Genomic DNA, 15,773 nt, shown 5'->3' with positions numbered 1-15,773 from the left:
AGTATTGTTCTTGGTTCTCCAGCAACATGGAACCTCAGTCTCCCCACGTGCAAGCACCTATAGCTGGTTCATGTCAATGTCATACCCATGTTGGTGTGATGTAGATTTAAAGAGCTTAAAGCTCTTTCCATGATGCTTCTTTGGCAGCTCCCGTTAGCCTAGTGCCAGCATGTCTGGCACTAGTCCCCGCCTCCAAAATCTCCTTCAAGACAAAGTCCACCCAGATGTGTGGGCACATGAGTCTCTCCAGACATGCATGTCACTAATCTCCAACAGAAGAGGCATTCTCCAGCCTCAGCCACGTTAATGCCCTGCACATGTTACTGCTGGGTATGTGAGTAAGAAAGATCTTTGACACTTCAGGAGCCAAGATTGGGAAAGGAGACCAGTCAAGACTCTAGGGAAGTATTTACTGTGCTTCTAATCAAGCCCAGAAACAGGGCATCTCTGGTGGCACAAGGGATTAAGACACAACCTATGAAGCTGTCCACTGCCACTGCAGCACGAGTTTGATCCCCGGCCAGGGAGCTACCCACAAGGCACAGCAGACCTCTCCTGACTCACCCACTGCTCCCCTCAGCAGTGTATTTCAGTACATCCACCTGTCCTGTTCCCCACTCTGTCTCTGGTGAATCCTCTCACCCCCTGCACCTCTGGCTTACACCCCAGTTCTTGTATGCATAAATAAATAAATCTTTAAGAAAAAAAAAGACTAGAAACAGTGGTAGGGCCCAAACACTTTGATTAAAAACTGTCGTGTATCTTGTGTATTTTCCCCTCGGCATCATCATAGGGATGGAAGGGTTCCCGCAGCACCCATTAGTACATTTGGCGCCTCCATTTTTCTGAGCATATTGTCCCTTTAGGACAAGTCAAATTCTCTTCCTATTGTATGGATCCAGTTATGCAGGAAATGACTGTTATCTTGGCAAAGTCTCGGTTTGGGGACCTTTGGGAGTTGGAGGCCTTTGGGGTTCATTGTGGGAGAGCTGAAAATTGAGCTGTCTTCAACTGGTCACTGGTGAAAGATCTGTACTATTGTCATAATTTTAAATTAGTGTTAATGAGTGAGCTTAATTTCCCATAAAAATTAACAATACTAACATAGACTTGCTCTTACCCGCTACAATAATGATCACAAGATTGTTAAAGTATTTTTATTTCAGCTTTGTAGAATTAAAATGTCTGCTGAGGAAATTTCATTTAGTCAATATATGTCATTTGATTAAACCAATATTTCTTTTCCTTGCCACACTCCAAAATTAAGGTTCAAAAGAGTTAAATCCAATATGATGTTTTCTCTGCTGTTTTTAATACCCCGCTTGATGATTATTTCAAAGAACAATTTAAACAGCTTCAAAAGCTATTCAAAATAACATTTTTTAACTGTTTTCAATGGAAAGTTTAATATAATAAAAAATAAATGAAACACTTGGCAAATCCTCACTCGGGGTCATGCCATCTTCTGCAGCATCAATTTTTGCACTGCTGAAGTAAGCACCCTAGCATTTTTCTAAGACACACACACAGACCAGTGAAGTGTTAAATATAAGATTAGGTTTTACTGACTTTCTCAATAAGCTTAGGTTTCAAGCTTTCTGATTCCCTGATTTTATTCGATGACCTTGGGCAAATCATTTAAATCCTCAGCTTTGATTTCCTTATCTTTTTTTTTTTTTTGAGTGGTGTGGGGAGTTTGTTTAAATGTACAGACATTCTTACATCGTAGAAAGGATTGCATATTTACTGTCTTATATGACTCTATTTGTTTTTATTGAGATAACATTGGTTTATAACACATATGTGGTTTCCTTATCTTAAAGGTAGACAAATCCATTCCTTACCTATTCTGAAGTCATAAGGATGTATCAATAGCTGAAGAAAAACAGGGAATGTACCAACATTTTGAGGTCCTGAGACATGAGGTACTTTTATCTCGTCACTGGAAATCATCCTCTACTCTAGTTCTTTAGGAAGGGGCTATGAAAGTCTAGGAGGTAATGCTGACTAATTGGATATATCACACCTACATTGTGTAGCTCAGCAGAGAATTCTGTTTGAACATGACCTTCTGGTGTAGCAGGTGCCTTCACAAAGTTCTATCTATGGTCACGCTCTTTAATGAACTTGTTAGAACGTAAAGTGTGGGGAAATGGGTATCTTGTGTTTGTAAACACACTCAAATATGTGAAAACTATAGGAATTTAATAAAAGTTGATATAATCTTTGAACAGCTTGATGATTTGGTGGGGAGAAAGAAGAACAACCATATCTGTTTGGAAGAAAGTTTCTTTTAGAGTGTGTGGAAATGTTCATTTTGTAAATATCTTCTATTTCCCAGCTTCAAACACAGGTCCAGGCTACATGAAAATGTTATAGATAAATGAAGCTTCCCTTTACAGCCTTCTTAAGACACAAGGTCAAGGGAGGCATGGTGGTTTCCAGAGTGAAAAGACTCTGAGTTTCAGAGACAGCCACAGCTGAGTGTGGCCTGCAGCACAGTTCTTGCCTGAGCCTTAGTTTTTAACAGAAGGAGACCTAGGTATCCTGCCTCAGGCCATGTTGAAAATTAACTGTGGTTTTTGTTTGTTTTTTGGAAAGAACATTTTTACTAGAAATTAGAGAACTGTGGGCCTCTTAACTATTGACAGAATTAGGTAATGAATTTTAGCTCAGCCGCAGTTTATCCTTTTGCTGTATAAGTCAGGAATTCTTTAAGGTGAATGAAACTGCTTTATGTTGTAACTTTCCTCCCTTATTCTCTCATACACCCTCTACTCTCTTCTCTGATCTTCTAACTCTCCTTTTCTGGCATGCTCCCTCGTATTTTGAAAACTTTTCTGAGCTAATTCACTTCAGCAGATGCTTCAAATAACCACATCTAAATACCATTAGATATTTATTAAAATAATTGGCACTATCTGAAACCTTTGTCCCTCCTCCATGACAAATACATTTTAGTATGAAATCTGCAAGCCTTTAGTTTTAAAGAAAATGCTCTGAACCACATACAGAGTTTTTAATTAAAGTCTAATTATTTCATGTCTGCATATAAAAGTACAGTCACGTGTGGCCTAACGGCAGGATATGTGCTGAGAAATGCATTGTTAGGTGATTTTGTTGTGGGACCATCAGGGGGTGTAATCACAGGAGCCTAGACAGTATCACCTACTGTGCATCCGATACAGAGGGTGTAGCCGACAGGGACCATCTCCAACCTCAGGTCCGTTGTTGACCTAACCATCGTGAAGCAGAATAGAAACCATCGTCGCAATAATATTCACACTTTCCTCACATTCCTAATTCTTAACTGACATCTGTGAATTAAACTAACAAAAGATAATCAAGAGAAAATGTCTGTGATGTTTTTCTTTTTCTAAAATAAAATAAAATATACCTTACATTTTCTTGAATTTTACTGACTTACTGTTTTAAATTTTACATGCATGGATAGAGGGATAACCAAAAAGTGGTGAAAACTGAAGAGGTGGGTAGACCAGGAGCTTATATACTATTTTAACAAGGGGGGACACATTGTGGAGCACAGACTAGAAAAAGAAAGGGGGAGTCTGGATCCCTAGGGGCAGTGATCTATGAGCAAGTGACCAAGAAATCTCTGGTAGGAAGGGTGATTTCCTAGGGTATACGCGGACTCCCCGAGGTGTCATCTCTAGTGATTAAGTCTTCCCTTCCTGGCATGAGTAAGCAGGGCACCTTTACAAATGAGAATTTCCTTTACAAATGGGAAATGTGTGCCCTACTTTTCGACAGATGGGAGAGGGCAGAAAACCCCTCCCACGTGTACTGTTTCTCAATTGCTTCCCACTCAAAATAATCTGAAGTCAAAGTGGCATATTTAGGGGTAGCCCTAAATATGATCCCCTTTAAGTACAATAGTTGCGAAAGAGATCTATTTTAATAAGACTTTTATTTGATATAAATTATAATGAGACTATATTTAATTAGACTAAATAGCCAAGTATAGTCACAACTGACGGCCTGAACAGCCACATTATGTGAATATTTATGCTCTGGCTGCCACTGCTTTGAACTCTGCAAGCCTCTCTTTGTTTAACACACCTTCTGATTTGTTTTGTTTGCATGGTGAACACGTGACTGTTCCGTTGATTTACAAAACAAACGAGCAGCTGACTGTGCTTCCTCTAGAGGGTGGGGAGGGTTGGGGATGTTCCTTTTGAGGTCTGGAGCCTCTCACTCAGCGCCTATTGTGAATGAGTCGAAGGTTGAACTACTCCTCAGGTTATTAAATGTGGTTCTGTCTTGCTGTTTCTGTCCAACAGCAGCGGCGTGCAGGGTCAAGGAAAGTCGGCCCCCCATGTCAGTGGTCTAGGATGGCCAGTGAAGCCACCAACATCCCAAGTCCTGTGGTGCGTCAGATCGACAAGCAGTTTCTGATTTGCAGTATATGCCTGGAGCGGTACAAGAACCCCAAGGTTCTCCCCTGCCTGCACACTTTCTGCGAGAGGTGAGCTTTCTTCTGCTTCAAGATGACACTGATCCCTTCCCACCTTAGAAAGGGTTCTTTCCAGTTACCTATGGGAAACAGTAAATCTTTTGTGTATCTGATAGACATCTAGAACCATAGTCAGGAGTTGTCAATAAATCACTTTATTTCAAATCATTCTAAGTGGGAGAAAGCCATTCAGTAGCTACTGATTCAGTTCCTTAGGAGATGAAACATTAAATACTTAAAGATTTCCCAAAAAGTTTATATTTGTTCTTTGTGAGACAATTTTTGTTAGCCACATCACCCTCACAGAGGATCTTTGGTGAGTACCATTAGTGGTTACGAGAAAGGAAAGGTAGGGAAGGTGGGAAATTAGGGTTAAAGGGGTCACTTATATGGTGACAGAATTGGGCTTTTAGAGGTGAACTTAATGTAGTAAATACAGATGTTGATTTATAATGATGCACACCTGACTTATATAATGTTATAATGCAGTGTTACTTCAATCAAATAATTTTGAAAATCTACTATCTCCTCCCATATGAAAGGTAAAATACCTGTGTATCTGGGGAGTTAGTTAAAAGGACAGAATTTTCTTATAATACTTCAAAAAACACACACTAATGACACATTTGAACATTATGATGTTTCAGATGAAGGAAAACAATATATTTGAAATAATTATAAATTACCTGAATATGCAATTTGCTATATGTGATAACATTCCTTATTGAACCTTCTTAAATAGTTTTTTCCACTGAGTTAATCAGATATCTAAATACACATTTACCTCCTTGTTCAATTTACATGTAAGTAATTAAGCAGAAAAAGACTGTGGCCCAATTTAAGTATTTGCCTAGTAGGGGTATATTTTAAAAATATATAAATTTAGTAATTATGTTTCATAGTTTTTCATTAAATACATTTTCTATTATTTTACACATTGTTACAATGCTTCACTTCCTGTTATAGAACAGGAAATTGGTTTTTCTAATTGCTTCAACTCCATGCTATTTACATTTTACCATCCAATTTAACTTGCATTTGTTATTTAATTCAGTGTTCTTAAAATTGATTTACTTTGGAAGGTCTCAGTTGCAACAGAATAACTACATCTTGGTGGTGACAGCTGGAAGCAGAAGGTGAATTTGTTACTGATGGTGATGATTCTTTGTTGGGTTCTGCTTTATTTTATGTTGTGGATTTGGGGTGTGTGTGTGTGTGTGTGTGATTTTTGTTTGTTTTAGTAGTTGTCCTTAGGACATCAATATTTCTTCACTGTAAAGTTCGCTGTAAGTACTTTATAATAAGTAATTTATAACCGGTATTCCAAAATGTCTCAATGGGTATAGCTAAAACATGAATCGCGCTAACTGTCCATGTGTCCAGGGCTCACACAATAAGGGCATTATTTGATTTGCAGCAGTTGACACCGCCTGGTGCTCTTTATATTCAGTGTGGAGGCCACTCAGTCTGAGCTGTGTGCAACTGCCCCATTCCCCACTGTTCAGTGCCCAGCCTGTTAGTTTGGCTCACATTCTCTCGCTCCAGCAGGTGAGAAGCAACACTTCTGGGCTGCCCTGGGTCTTCCCCCTGCCTGCTGTCCCCCCGCCCCTCCCCAGTCTCACCTAAACCACTTCAATCTTCCATCCAATAACTAGTGGCAGAGACTTTCCAGCTCCTGCCACACAAGGCTCTGTGGAATGTTACATGTTAAAATAGTTTCAGTATCATATGCTGAATTGAAATTATTGTCTTCTGAAGATGCTGGGGACTTTCCATAGAATGGGATGATTTTTGTTTATGTTATGTTTATGATTTTTGTTTATGTTATTTCGTGACTGGGCTCACTGTCAGGAAACTCGGTCCTGGGACCTCTGACCACCAGCCACTGCTAGGCACACACCAGCTTATTGGCAAACATCTTCTCACAGTCACTCTCAGTGTCCGTGGCATCACTGAGGCTTGGAAGGGGAGTAAAACCAGACAGCTTAGGGTCAGTGGAAGAGTCAGTCTTTAACCTGATCACTAGGGCTCATGAGACATTAACCAGTGTCCAGTGTCTCACCCCAGAAGGACAGAAGCAACCACATAATAGAGGAATTTGCTTGAATCAGGGAAATCTTTGCTTCAGAAGTGGTGATGAAATAGAAGCCCCAAGTATAAATGAAATTGAATTTAGCAAAGGGGCATGAGCAGGAAGAAATCATTTCAGGTATGTAGAGTGTGAGGGAACAGGACACTTGGAAGAACCTAAATAAGCCCTGCATGACTGCGGTACAGTAAATGACGGAATGAGACAGAAAGAAGAAAGTGCCAGATCAGGATGGTGCATAATCCATGTTCCACATATGAGTTCTGCCCTCTGTTGTCAGTACAGTGGAAGTCGTGAGAAGATGTTCATCTTAGAAATAGAAGTTTTAAGTTTTGAGGTCACTCTGGTTGCAACATGAGAAGGGTTAAAGGAGTACCAGTGGATGACAATATACCAGGTATAAAACTGTTGCAGAAACCTAAGGAAAGTGTGTGTGAGGTTCAGACGAAGAGAACTGGAGATGTCAGACAGGCTGTAGGACTTGACAGGCTTTGGTGGCGGGTTGAATATGGAAAATGAAGGACGCAGGGAGTTACCCTCTTCAGAAAAACTCCTAGTTTCTAGGTTGTGTAAGATGACTGGGTGGAGATGCTATTCCCTGAGCTAGGAAGAGGACTCAGTTTGGAGGAAGATCATGGGTTTGGCCTTGGACATGTTGAGCTTCAGGAGTACAAGACATCTGAGAGGAGATGTCAAGAAAGCAGTTGGTGTACAGACCTTAAGACTCAGAGGGGACGCTGGGGGTGAATTTTGACATGTGAGGGCAATTTGTCCAGCACATTCACTGATGTCATCTCTCAGGGAGACGTGAGGGCTTTTACAATGGAGTCTCTTTTCTATGGGCCACAAGAAAAGGTAGAAGGAGAACCAGGTGAATGTGATGTCACAACCAAGGGAAGAGAAATTTTCCCCAAAAGGCGATAATTGGAGGCAGCGGTCCAGACTGGAAATGCTGCTGAGAAGTGTCGGAAGGTAGGAGTCGAAAGTGTCTGTTGGGTTTAGATGTCAGTAGTGGCCTTAGCGAAAGCTGTTTGATTTCTGGGTTTGATTCTGTGACAGAGGGGGAGGCCCATGAACTTCCTGCAGTCAGTTTCCTCATGTGCAGAATAAGGGGGACTTGGCAAAAATAGGAGATTTGCAAATTCTCTTTGGCTGAGCTACTGGGAAACAGTGTAGCCTGCAGTTCTGTAAAACTTATTTTCTGGTGCCAAATGGCCTGGGTCTGAACCCCCACTCCCCCTCTGACCACCTTCCTATAACAGGCGAGGAACTTTGCCTATATTTCCCCATATGCCTGAAGCCGATCACAATAGCACCCACTTCACAGGTCATTAGAAGTCCTGTGAATTCAGTGCCCACGTTAGTAATTGACAATACATCACACTAACTAAATCATATCAGTTGATGCCAGGAGAGGAGCAGCAAAAAGAGTTCACGTTGGTGTGACTCTGGTGCCCCACCCCTGCTTCCAACAAAACATTGCTAACTGGGGGATAAGAAAGAAGCCTTTCTTGCCCAAACTTCTAAAAAGAAAATTCCACTTTGATGTATTTTTAACATCTGAGATGTGCTTGTGGTTTGGTATGTAAAAAGTTGAATGTTTGCCAAAACTCAGGGTGAAAAGTGTGATACACTCTCCCAATTGGAAATGTCCATGAATCTGGGAGCAGCACACCAGATGTTCTAGGCCAATGCTTCTTAATCTCAGCCTGTGTGCAAACTGCCCAGGATGTGTGCATTCAGCGGGAGCACCACCTACCAGCTGGCGTTTCTCCTGGGCTCTGGAACTGGGGCTGCTCTTTCCTGGAGCACTTTCCACAGGTGTGACCAGGATGCAAAGCCCCACCAGCATTGAGACATTGTCCTTGCCTTGTCACAGCCATCTGCTGATCCGTTGGAGGGTCGGGAGGAGTACCCATTACCTCTTGGTTTCCAAATCTCATTTTCCTCAAAAGCAGACTCTGAAGGGAGTCCTGCAAGAAGGTCACTAAGAACATGCTGGGACCATCCAGAAGCAGGGGTTCTGTTCCCTGAACCCCCCTGTTAGCCCCAGCTGACAGCCCTCCCTCTCTGTTCTTACCCCAGGTGCCTGCAGAACTACATTCCCGCCCACAGTTTAACCCTGTCCTGCCCAGTGTGCCGCCAGACCTCCATCCTGCCCGAGAAGGGGGTGGCCGCACTCCAGAACAACTTCTTCATCACGAACCTGATGGACGTGCTGCAGCGAACTCCTGGCAGCAACGTCGAGGAGTCCTCCATCCTGGAGACAGTCACTGCGGTGGCTGCCGGGAAGCCTCTCTCTTGCCCAAACCACGATGGGAATGTAAGTGAGCGCAGACCAGATAGTGCCTGGCCGGCTGCTTTGATTTGAGTAGGCCCTGGTTCTACATGAAAAGTTACTGCACTAAGGCAGCACTCTGAACAATGAGGGATTAAAAATGATGTATGTTAGCCCTCTCCAACTATTTTACCTGCTTACTTTCTCAGACCAAATTTGTTTAAATAATAGCATCAATCTTCATTGTGTCTGCTTAGCACATTTTGTTGGTTTTCCCCGGAGAGCAAAGCAATCGCTGTTGCAAGCTGGGCATTCTTTGACCCACATAAGCATCTGTGTAGTAAATTATAGATAAAGATTTAATAATAGATAAGTTCTGTAAACTGAGAAGGATCATTAAAATGTTAATTAACTAGAGTTCTTTATTTTTCTTGGGAAGGAAATTTTTCTCATGCTCCAGGAGGCTCTAGTTTTTTCCTTAATAGAATTAGAAGCTATTGAGAATAGATTATAGATTATGAATTCCAAACAGTTTCTCCTACTGACAACATAACATCTGTTATAGGCTTAGGAGGACCTGTGTGTTCCACCAATAACTGATTCACAGCAGCTGTGTACCCCTCAGCAGCAGCACTGCGCAGCGGCTCAGGAGTTGCACTGTCTGATTCAAGCCCTACTCTTTGGTTTATTCTTTGGGTCAGCATCAGCAAGTTTATTAGACTTTCTGTGTCTCGCTTCCTTGTCTGTAAAAAGGAAGTAATACTAATATTTATCATATAGGATTATTGGGGTAATTAAATGCTTAAGTCATGTAAAGCAGATGGTAAGCTCTCAGTGACTTATTACTATTAAGATTATTTCTAGTGATGACTTTATTCACTTTTTTTCTTTCTATAATGGCCACTTCAAAGTTGAAACTACTGTTGATGCAATGCCCACATGTAATAAATCCACCAAGGCAACGAGAGATTGTTAGAGCAAGGCAGGTATTAGCAGCCTTCACTCCTGCCCTCATTGTCTTTCCATACTCTCTGTGCCCGCTAAGCTGCTGCCTCCCTGACCTGGAACTTCCAGGTGGTTTCCCACCTTGGGCTTGACTCTCCTCTGCTCCTTCTGCCTGGCGTGCACTTTGCTCGCTCCTAAGGGTCTAGCTCATCCTCACCCTTCGTGGTTTAGCTCAGTCTCCTCCAGGGAGCAGTCCTCTCTGGCGATACCTGCTAAGACACCCCTTCCAACACCCCAAAGTTACCTGCCGTCTGGCCTCCTTGATTTCCTCGATGCCCTTCACTCAGCCTGCTTTCTCTGTGTATTTCTTGATTTATGGATATTCTTGCTTTACTTTTAGAAAGGGAGCTCCCAGAGGGCAGGGACCATGTTCTCCATTACACCCGGGCACTAGGCACCGTATATTATACATGAAAGTGTGGAAATGGAGACCAACCCAATGGGCACAAACAAAAGCTTCGGGGTTTTTTTTTAGCACCCTCTAATAGAAAGTCAGACACACCACTTGTGTTTTGGCAGAGACCCACAGGCAGGCAGTGGGGAAAGCTTTCTTGTGGGCGAAGGGCAAGGCCACAGGTGTGCCCTGCTGGGAGGTGCTGGCCCGTGAGCTGGACCAGGCAGAAGAAAGCAGACGTAGAAAGCTTGAAACAAATAAAATAATGGAGTGGATAAATAAACCCAGAAGTCAAATGTTTTCTTAAAAATTACTAAAGTAAGGGCCTTCCTGGTGGCGCAAGGGGTTAAGAAGCAACCTAAGAAGTTATTCGCAGCCACTACAGCACAAGTTCAATCCCACATGGCGCAGCAGACCTCTCCTGACTCACCTACCACTCTCCCACTCCTCAGCAGTGTATTTCAGTTAGTCTGTCTGTTCTGTGCCCCACTCTGTCTCTGGTGAATCCTCTCACCACCACCCCCAACACCTCTGGCCTATACCCCAGCTCTGGTATGCATAAATAAATTTTTTTTAAAAATTAAAAATTTATGACATCTGATAAAGCAACAAAGGGGAAATATAAATATATCAACTTAGGACAAATAAGGAAATCAGTACAGATGAGAGGATTTCAAAATAAATTGTCATTTCTATGTATTGAAGGCTGTACCACTGAAAGTCTAAGCAAATAGATAGTTATCTAGGAAGTTACAAGTGATCAAGAAAACCTGAGTAGACTGATAATCTTGAAATAAACTAGTAAAAGTTCATTTAAAACTGAATTCCTCCAAACCTACATAAAAATGGATGTGATTCATATATAGTTTTGGATCATTCATTGTATAGTTCTGGATCATAAAATAGAAAGTTCCAGATCTCCCTGGTGGTGCAGGGGGCTAAGACACAACCTATGAAGCTATCTGCAGCCACTGCAGCACGAGTTCAATCTCCGACCAGGGAACTACCCATATGGTGCAGCAGACCTCTCCTGACTCTCCTGCTGCTCCCCTCAGCAGTGTATTTCAGTCCATCTTCCTGTTCTGTTCCCCACTCTGTCTCTGATGAATCCTCTCACCCCCACACCTCTGGCCTGTAGTCCAGTTCTTGTATGCATAAATAAATAAATCTTTTTAAAAAATAAGATAGAAATTTCCCAGTGCATCCATGATATACCTCTGACACCAAAGTCTAGTAAAGACAGAACAAGAAGAAAACTATTAATCATTCAGTTTGTGAAAGTCACTGTAAAATTCTTAATTAAAATACTCCCAGCAAATTCTTATAATGTAAGAGTATTTGCAAACTTTGAAAAATAAGAACATCACCAGAAAATGGGCAAAGAACTCAGGGCATTATAAATGGTTAATAATCATAGGAGGAAAAAAATAAGCTTCACAAATAGTCAAATTTTCTTAAACTAGCTGCAGTTTCTATAAAAAGGTAATAACAAGAGTTGATGGTGAGACAGGTTCATATGCCGTGGGTGGGAGGGTAAATTACTCTTCAGAAACGTTATGTCAGTTTGGCAAAATATGAGTGTTATTTATATAACTCCTCCTTTTAATCCAGTAATTACACTAACAGAAATATTTCTAAGGAAATAGCTGGAGATGAGGATAAAGATTTGATATAAGAAGATTAACTGAACTTTTTATATTGTAGCAAAAATTGGAAATAATCTGAATGTGCAATGTTATAGAAATGACTAGATTATGGCAAGTCCATATAACTGATTTTGAGTGGCCATTAAAACTGATGCTTTTTAAGAAACAGAAGACACTTACGCCAATATATGTGTCTATGCTTGTGTGTTTATATAGAGAGAGTTATGCTTGTTTCTTAATTAGTAGGTTCACAGTATAGTACTGTATGGAAAAAGGGAAGGGTCCTTCTGTCCAGAAGGGACACAGTGGCAGAGACAATATAAGAGCAGAGAGACTGTCATTCTCTGCATCAGCCCAGAGTCCTGGGAGCCAGGAGGAGAGGCTGACAGGCAGATGAGTTAACAGGCCAGGTCCTGGAGGGCACTAGACGCGTTTTAAGGAACTTGAATATGTTCTACATCATAGCATTTACTAAAGATTGTCAAGCATTGGCGTGCTGAGGTAAGATTTGCATTTAGCTCATTTCAAATAGTTGGAGATATGAAGGGATAGAGGTAGATGCAAAGGGAATGAACCTGAGGCTTGAAGTCACCTGGGAGCTTGCTGGAACAATCCATGGAGGGGGCCTGATCCTGAGCAGCAGAGGCAAGACTGAAGAAGTGGGCAGTATAAGAATTGATGGGCTGGCAAGGAAAAGGTGGTTCCCAGCTCTGGCTTGGGTCCCTGAAATATCAGCTGAGATAGAGATTAGCTCTTTAAGATTACTGTTACTTTTGGTAAAATAGCACTGTCAGTCTTGAAACTGTAGACAGAAATCTACTGAAGTGTCTGAAGGACAAATAAAAGAATTCCTAAAAGTGTATTTTCTGAGTGCCCCAGCAAGCAGAGATTCTTGAATGCCATAGACTGTCAAGCAGAAAGGCTCTTAGAGATGCTAACGCCAGCAAAGTCAGACTCCTGAGTTTAAAACTTTCCCTTATTTTTCTACCAAAGGTATCATCACATCAAATCGCACTGAAAATTAAATGTATCGAAAATATTTGCTCTTTCTTGAGGTTGAATGAAACTAAAGTCTGAGCATTGTCTTTATCTTGGGTCATTCGTTATGAGTCCTTGGAATCATACAATTTATAAACCAGCAAGAGGTTGTAGAAAATTAGCAGCATATGTCTTGAATGATTCTAGTCTCTCATCATCCATTATAGAATTTCACTGCTCCCACTGTGAAACAGGAGTCCTCAGTGCATATTCCAGCCAAATGCATGCAATGTTACAGATAAATTGCTGCAGTAATTGCTATGGGTACATCTTTAAAAACAATTCAAGCATCTGAAGGTTAATAAAATTGGGTAATTAACAATAAGGCAGGATGTTGCCATCATAAAGTGCCTGGTGCTGATTAGCACATGTGGATGAAACCCTGTCATTTACTTTAAGTGCTATGACACTGTCTTCTCATTAAACTGCCATGGCTGCATTGTCCAAATGCAAAGAAAAATGGGAAAAATCGCCAGTGATTTAAGACGTTCTGTGCACTTAAAGCAGACATTTGAGCTCCTGTCCTGCAGTCCCTACACACAGATGATCATTAAACCCTATGATTGCTCACTTAGGTACCTTACTAACAAGGATGTTAGGAGGCACAGAGGAGAAATCCTCATTATAACTAGTCCCGCTTCCAGAAGCCTCAGCGTTGCCAGCAAAGCCCTGACCATGATGTTAGTGATGCATATGGTCTCATGACGTTCTCGTCTAGTGAGCACTGATGGGGACTGCTGTCCACAACAGCATGCTCACTTGCCTTCTGACCACCTGGCCCTGGGAGCACAGCAGCATCTTGCTCAAGATGGATGAGCCAGTTGCACACCCAATGAACAATGAGCAATGATCTCCCTGCTTGAGTCAAAGCTGTCAGTATCTGGGTACAAGCATTTGAATGATCCCAGGGTCTCTGTGTCCCAAGAAACACTTAGGATACTGAACCAGGGACAATCCCTCAGGCCTGCTGCTCTCTCGTCAAAGCAGCAATCCATTCTTTTTTTATTGAGCTAAAATTCACATAATATAAAATTCAATATTTTAACCATTTTAAAGTGTCCAATTTAGTACTTTGGGCATATTCAAAAGTTTATGCAAGCATCATCACTATCTAATTGATGAATTCTTTTTTTTTTTTTTTAAGATTTATTTATTTATTTATACAAGCACTGGGCACAGTCAGAAGCACGGGAGGGTGAGAAAATTCACCAGAGCCAGAGCAGGGAACAGAGCAGGCAGACCAATGAAATACACTGCTGAGGGGAGCAGCGGGCACAGCAGGAGAGGTCTGCACACCATGTGGGACCCTCGCTGGTGGCTGGTGGCTGGTGGCCAGGGATCAAACCGGTGCTGCAGAGGCTGTGGGCAGCTTCGCAGCCCTGTGCTCAACCACTGCTCCACCAGGGGAGGCCCCTAATTGATTAATTCTTTCATCATCCCCCAAAGAAACTCCATGCCTATTAAGCAGCACCCCCACCCCCGTGCCCCCAATCCTCCCCACCAACCCCTGGCAGCCACCAGTCTGCTTTGTGTCTCTGCACTTGTCACTTGATGTAAGCGGAATCCTCACTTACAATTGTGAATGGGTTCTTGGAAACTGTGGTTTTAAGTGAAATGACATGTGAGACCAGGTCTGTGAATAAAGTAATTTCATTCAAGGTCAGCTAGGATATTTTTTTCTCATCAACCTTGCAAGGAAGTGACATTATTTGAGCCCCTGCTTGTATGTGCCAGTCCTCTGCAGGATTGAATGAATCCAAATTGCCCTGAGTCATGGGTGACCAGTTCAATAATCTTCCCACATAGCATTTGGATTTTTATTTGAGTATGTTTATTAAAATACATTGTTAATAGACTGTGTGGAGAAATGTTTTGAGTAACGATGGATAAAGAGCGGAAACTTCCAATGGATGGTCTAAGCATATTCCTAAAATGTCTGCAGTGGGACAAAATATACGGTATCAAATCTTATAAGACAAAAATAAAATAGTGTATTTCAAATCCCTTATCTACTATCTGCCTATTTCAAATTTTAATGTCAAGTGAGATTTTAATATTTTCTTAGTGATAGTTTGAAGGACTTCTATCTGGATTTGGTTCACTGGAGAAGACTGCTTCCAAAATAATATAACCAAACTAAATTTTTATTCCTGGAAACATCGGCTTCAGAAAGAATTACATAAAATAGCTATTCCTAATTAGGAATAGCTAATTTCTAATACCTAATTTCTCCTCTGTGCCTCCTGTGGTATCTTTGGGGGTTGTCCAAATCGTGGCTAAGAGTATTCTCTCATTTAGCAGAGTTATTGATACCTACTATGTGCAAGAAATTACCTAGACTCTGGGTGAGAGAGTTATTGTATTCAGGAACCTAAAATCTCATTCTCTCAAGAATGTGCAGTGGAATTTCCAGAGATGATGTGACATGTGTTATCTCAGCAGACTGAATGCCGAAGCGGATATGAGAATCCAGCTGCCTTCTATTAAGCCAAACACTGAAGTGATTACAAAATGGAAAACGCCACCATCTCAGTTTCTGTTTTGCAGAATATAGTTATTTTCCATATATTTTCTTCCTGTTGATATCAGATGGGCTTATTATTATTGCTTTTAATAAATGACAAAATATTTTAAAATATATTCATTTTCTCTTTTAGTATAATAAATATCTATCATTTAACTCAGCTAAACAACAGCACTTTGGCGTCCTCAGTGATTTATAAAGTGTCTAAAGAGGCCTGAGACCACAGCCACAGGGGAGTGACCAAACATCAGCTGTGGGGTCCAGCTGCTCCTCTTGTTACATGGCACCAGAAGGTTTATCCTCCTTGACATAAAAGGAGATCAAA

At 41.4% G+C, this 15,773-nt stretch overlaps 1 protein-coding gene across 6 annotated transcripts in view; it reads left to right on the top strand.

Moving 5' to 3' along the window:
* TRIM2 (tripartite motif containing 2) overlaps positions 1 to 15,773 on the top strand; it is a 123,420-nt gene that overhangs the window by 78,416 nt on the left and 29,231 nt on the right. For 5 of the 6 annotated variants that reach the window (XM_037495595.2, XM_037495596.2, XM_054689966.1 and 2 more), the window contains exons 2-3: positions 4,302 to 4,486; positions 8,649 to 8,886. In XM_037495595.2, the coding sequence (XP_037351492.1) occupies positions 4,353 to 4,486; positions 8,649 to 8,886 (372 nt within the window). In that variant the 5' untranslated portion in view covers positions 4,302 to 4,352. Of the gene's footprint in view, positions 1 to 1,823; positions 1,926 to 4,301; positions 4,487 to 8,648; positions 8,887 to 15,773 lie in introns of all 6 variants that reach the window. The other variant, XM_054689965.1, reaches the window with a different exon arrangement.

The sequence above is a fragment of the Talpa occidentalis genome, unplaced genomic scaffold (assembly GCF_014898055.3).
Source record: "Talpa occidentalis isolate TD23 unplaced genomic scaffold, MPIMG_talOcc4v2.1 talOcc4.8, whole genome shotgun sequence".
NCBI classification, from domain to species: Eukaryota; Metazoa; Chordata; class Mammalia; order Eulipotyphla; family Talpidae; genus Talpa; species Talpa occidentalis.
This window is presented reverse-complemented; position numbering and strand designations above follow the sequence as displayed.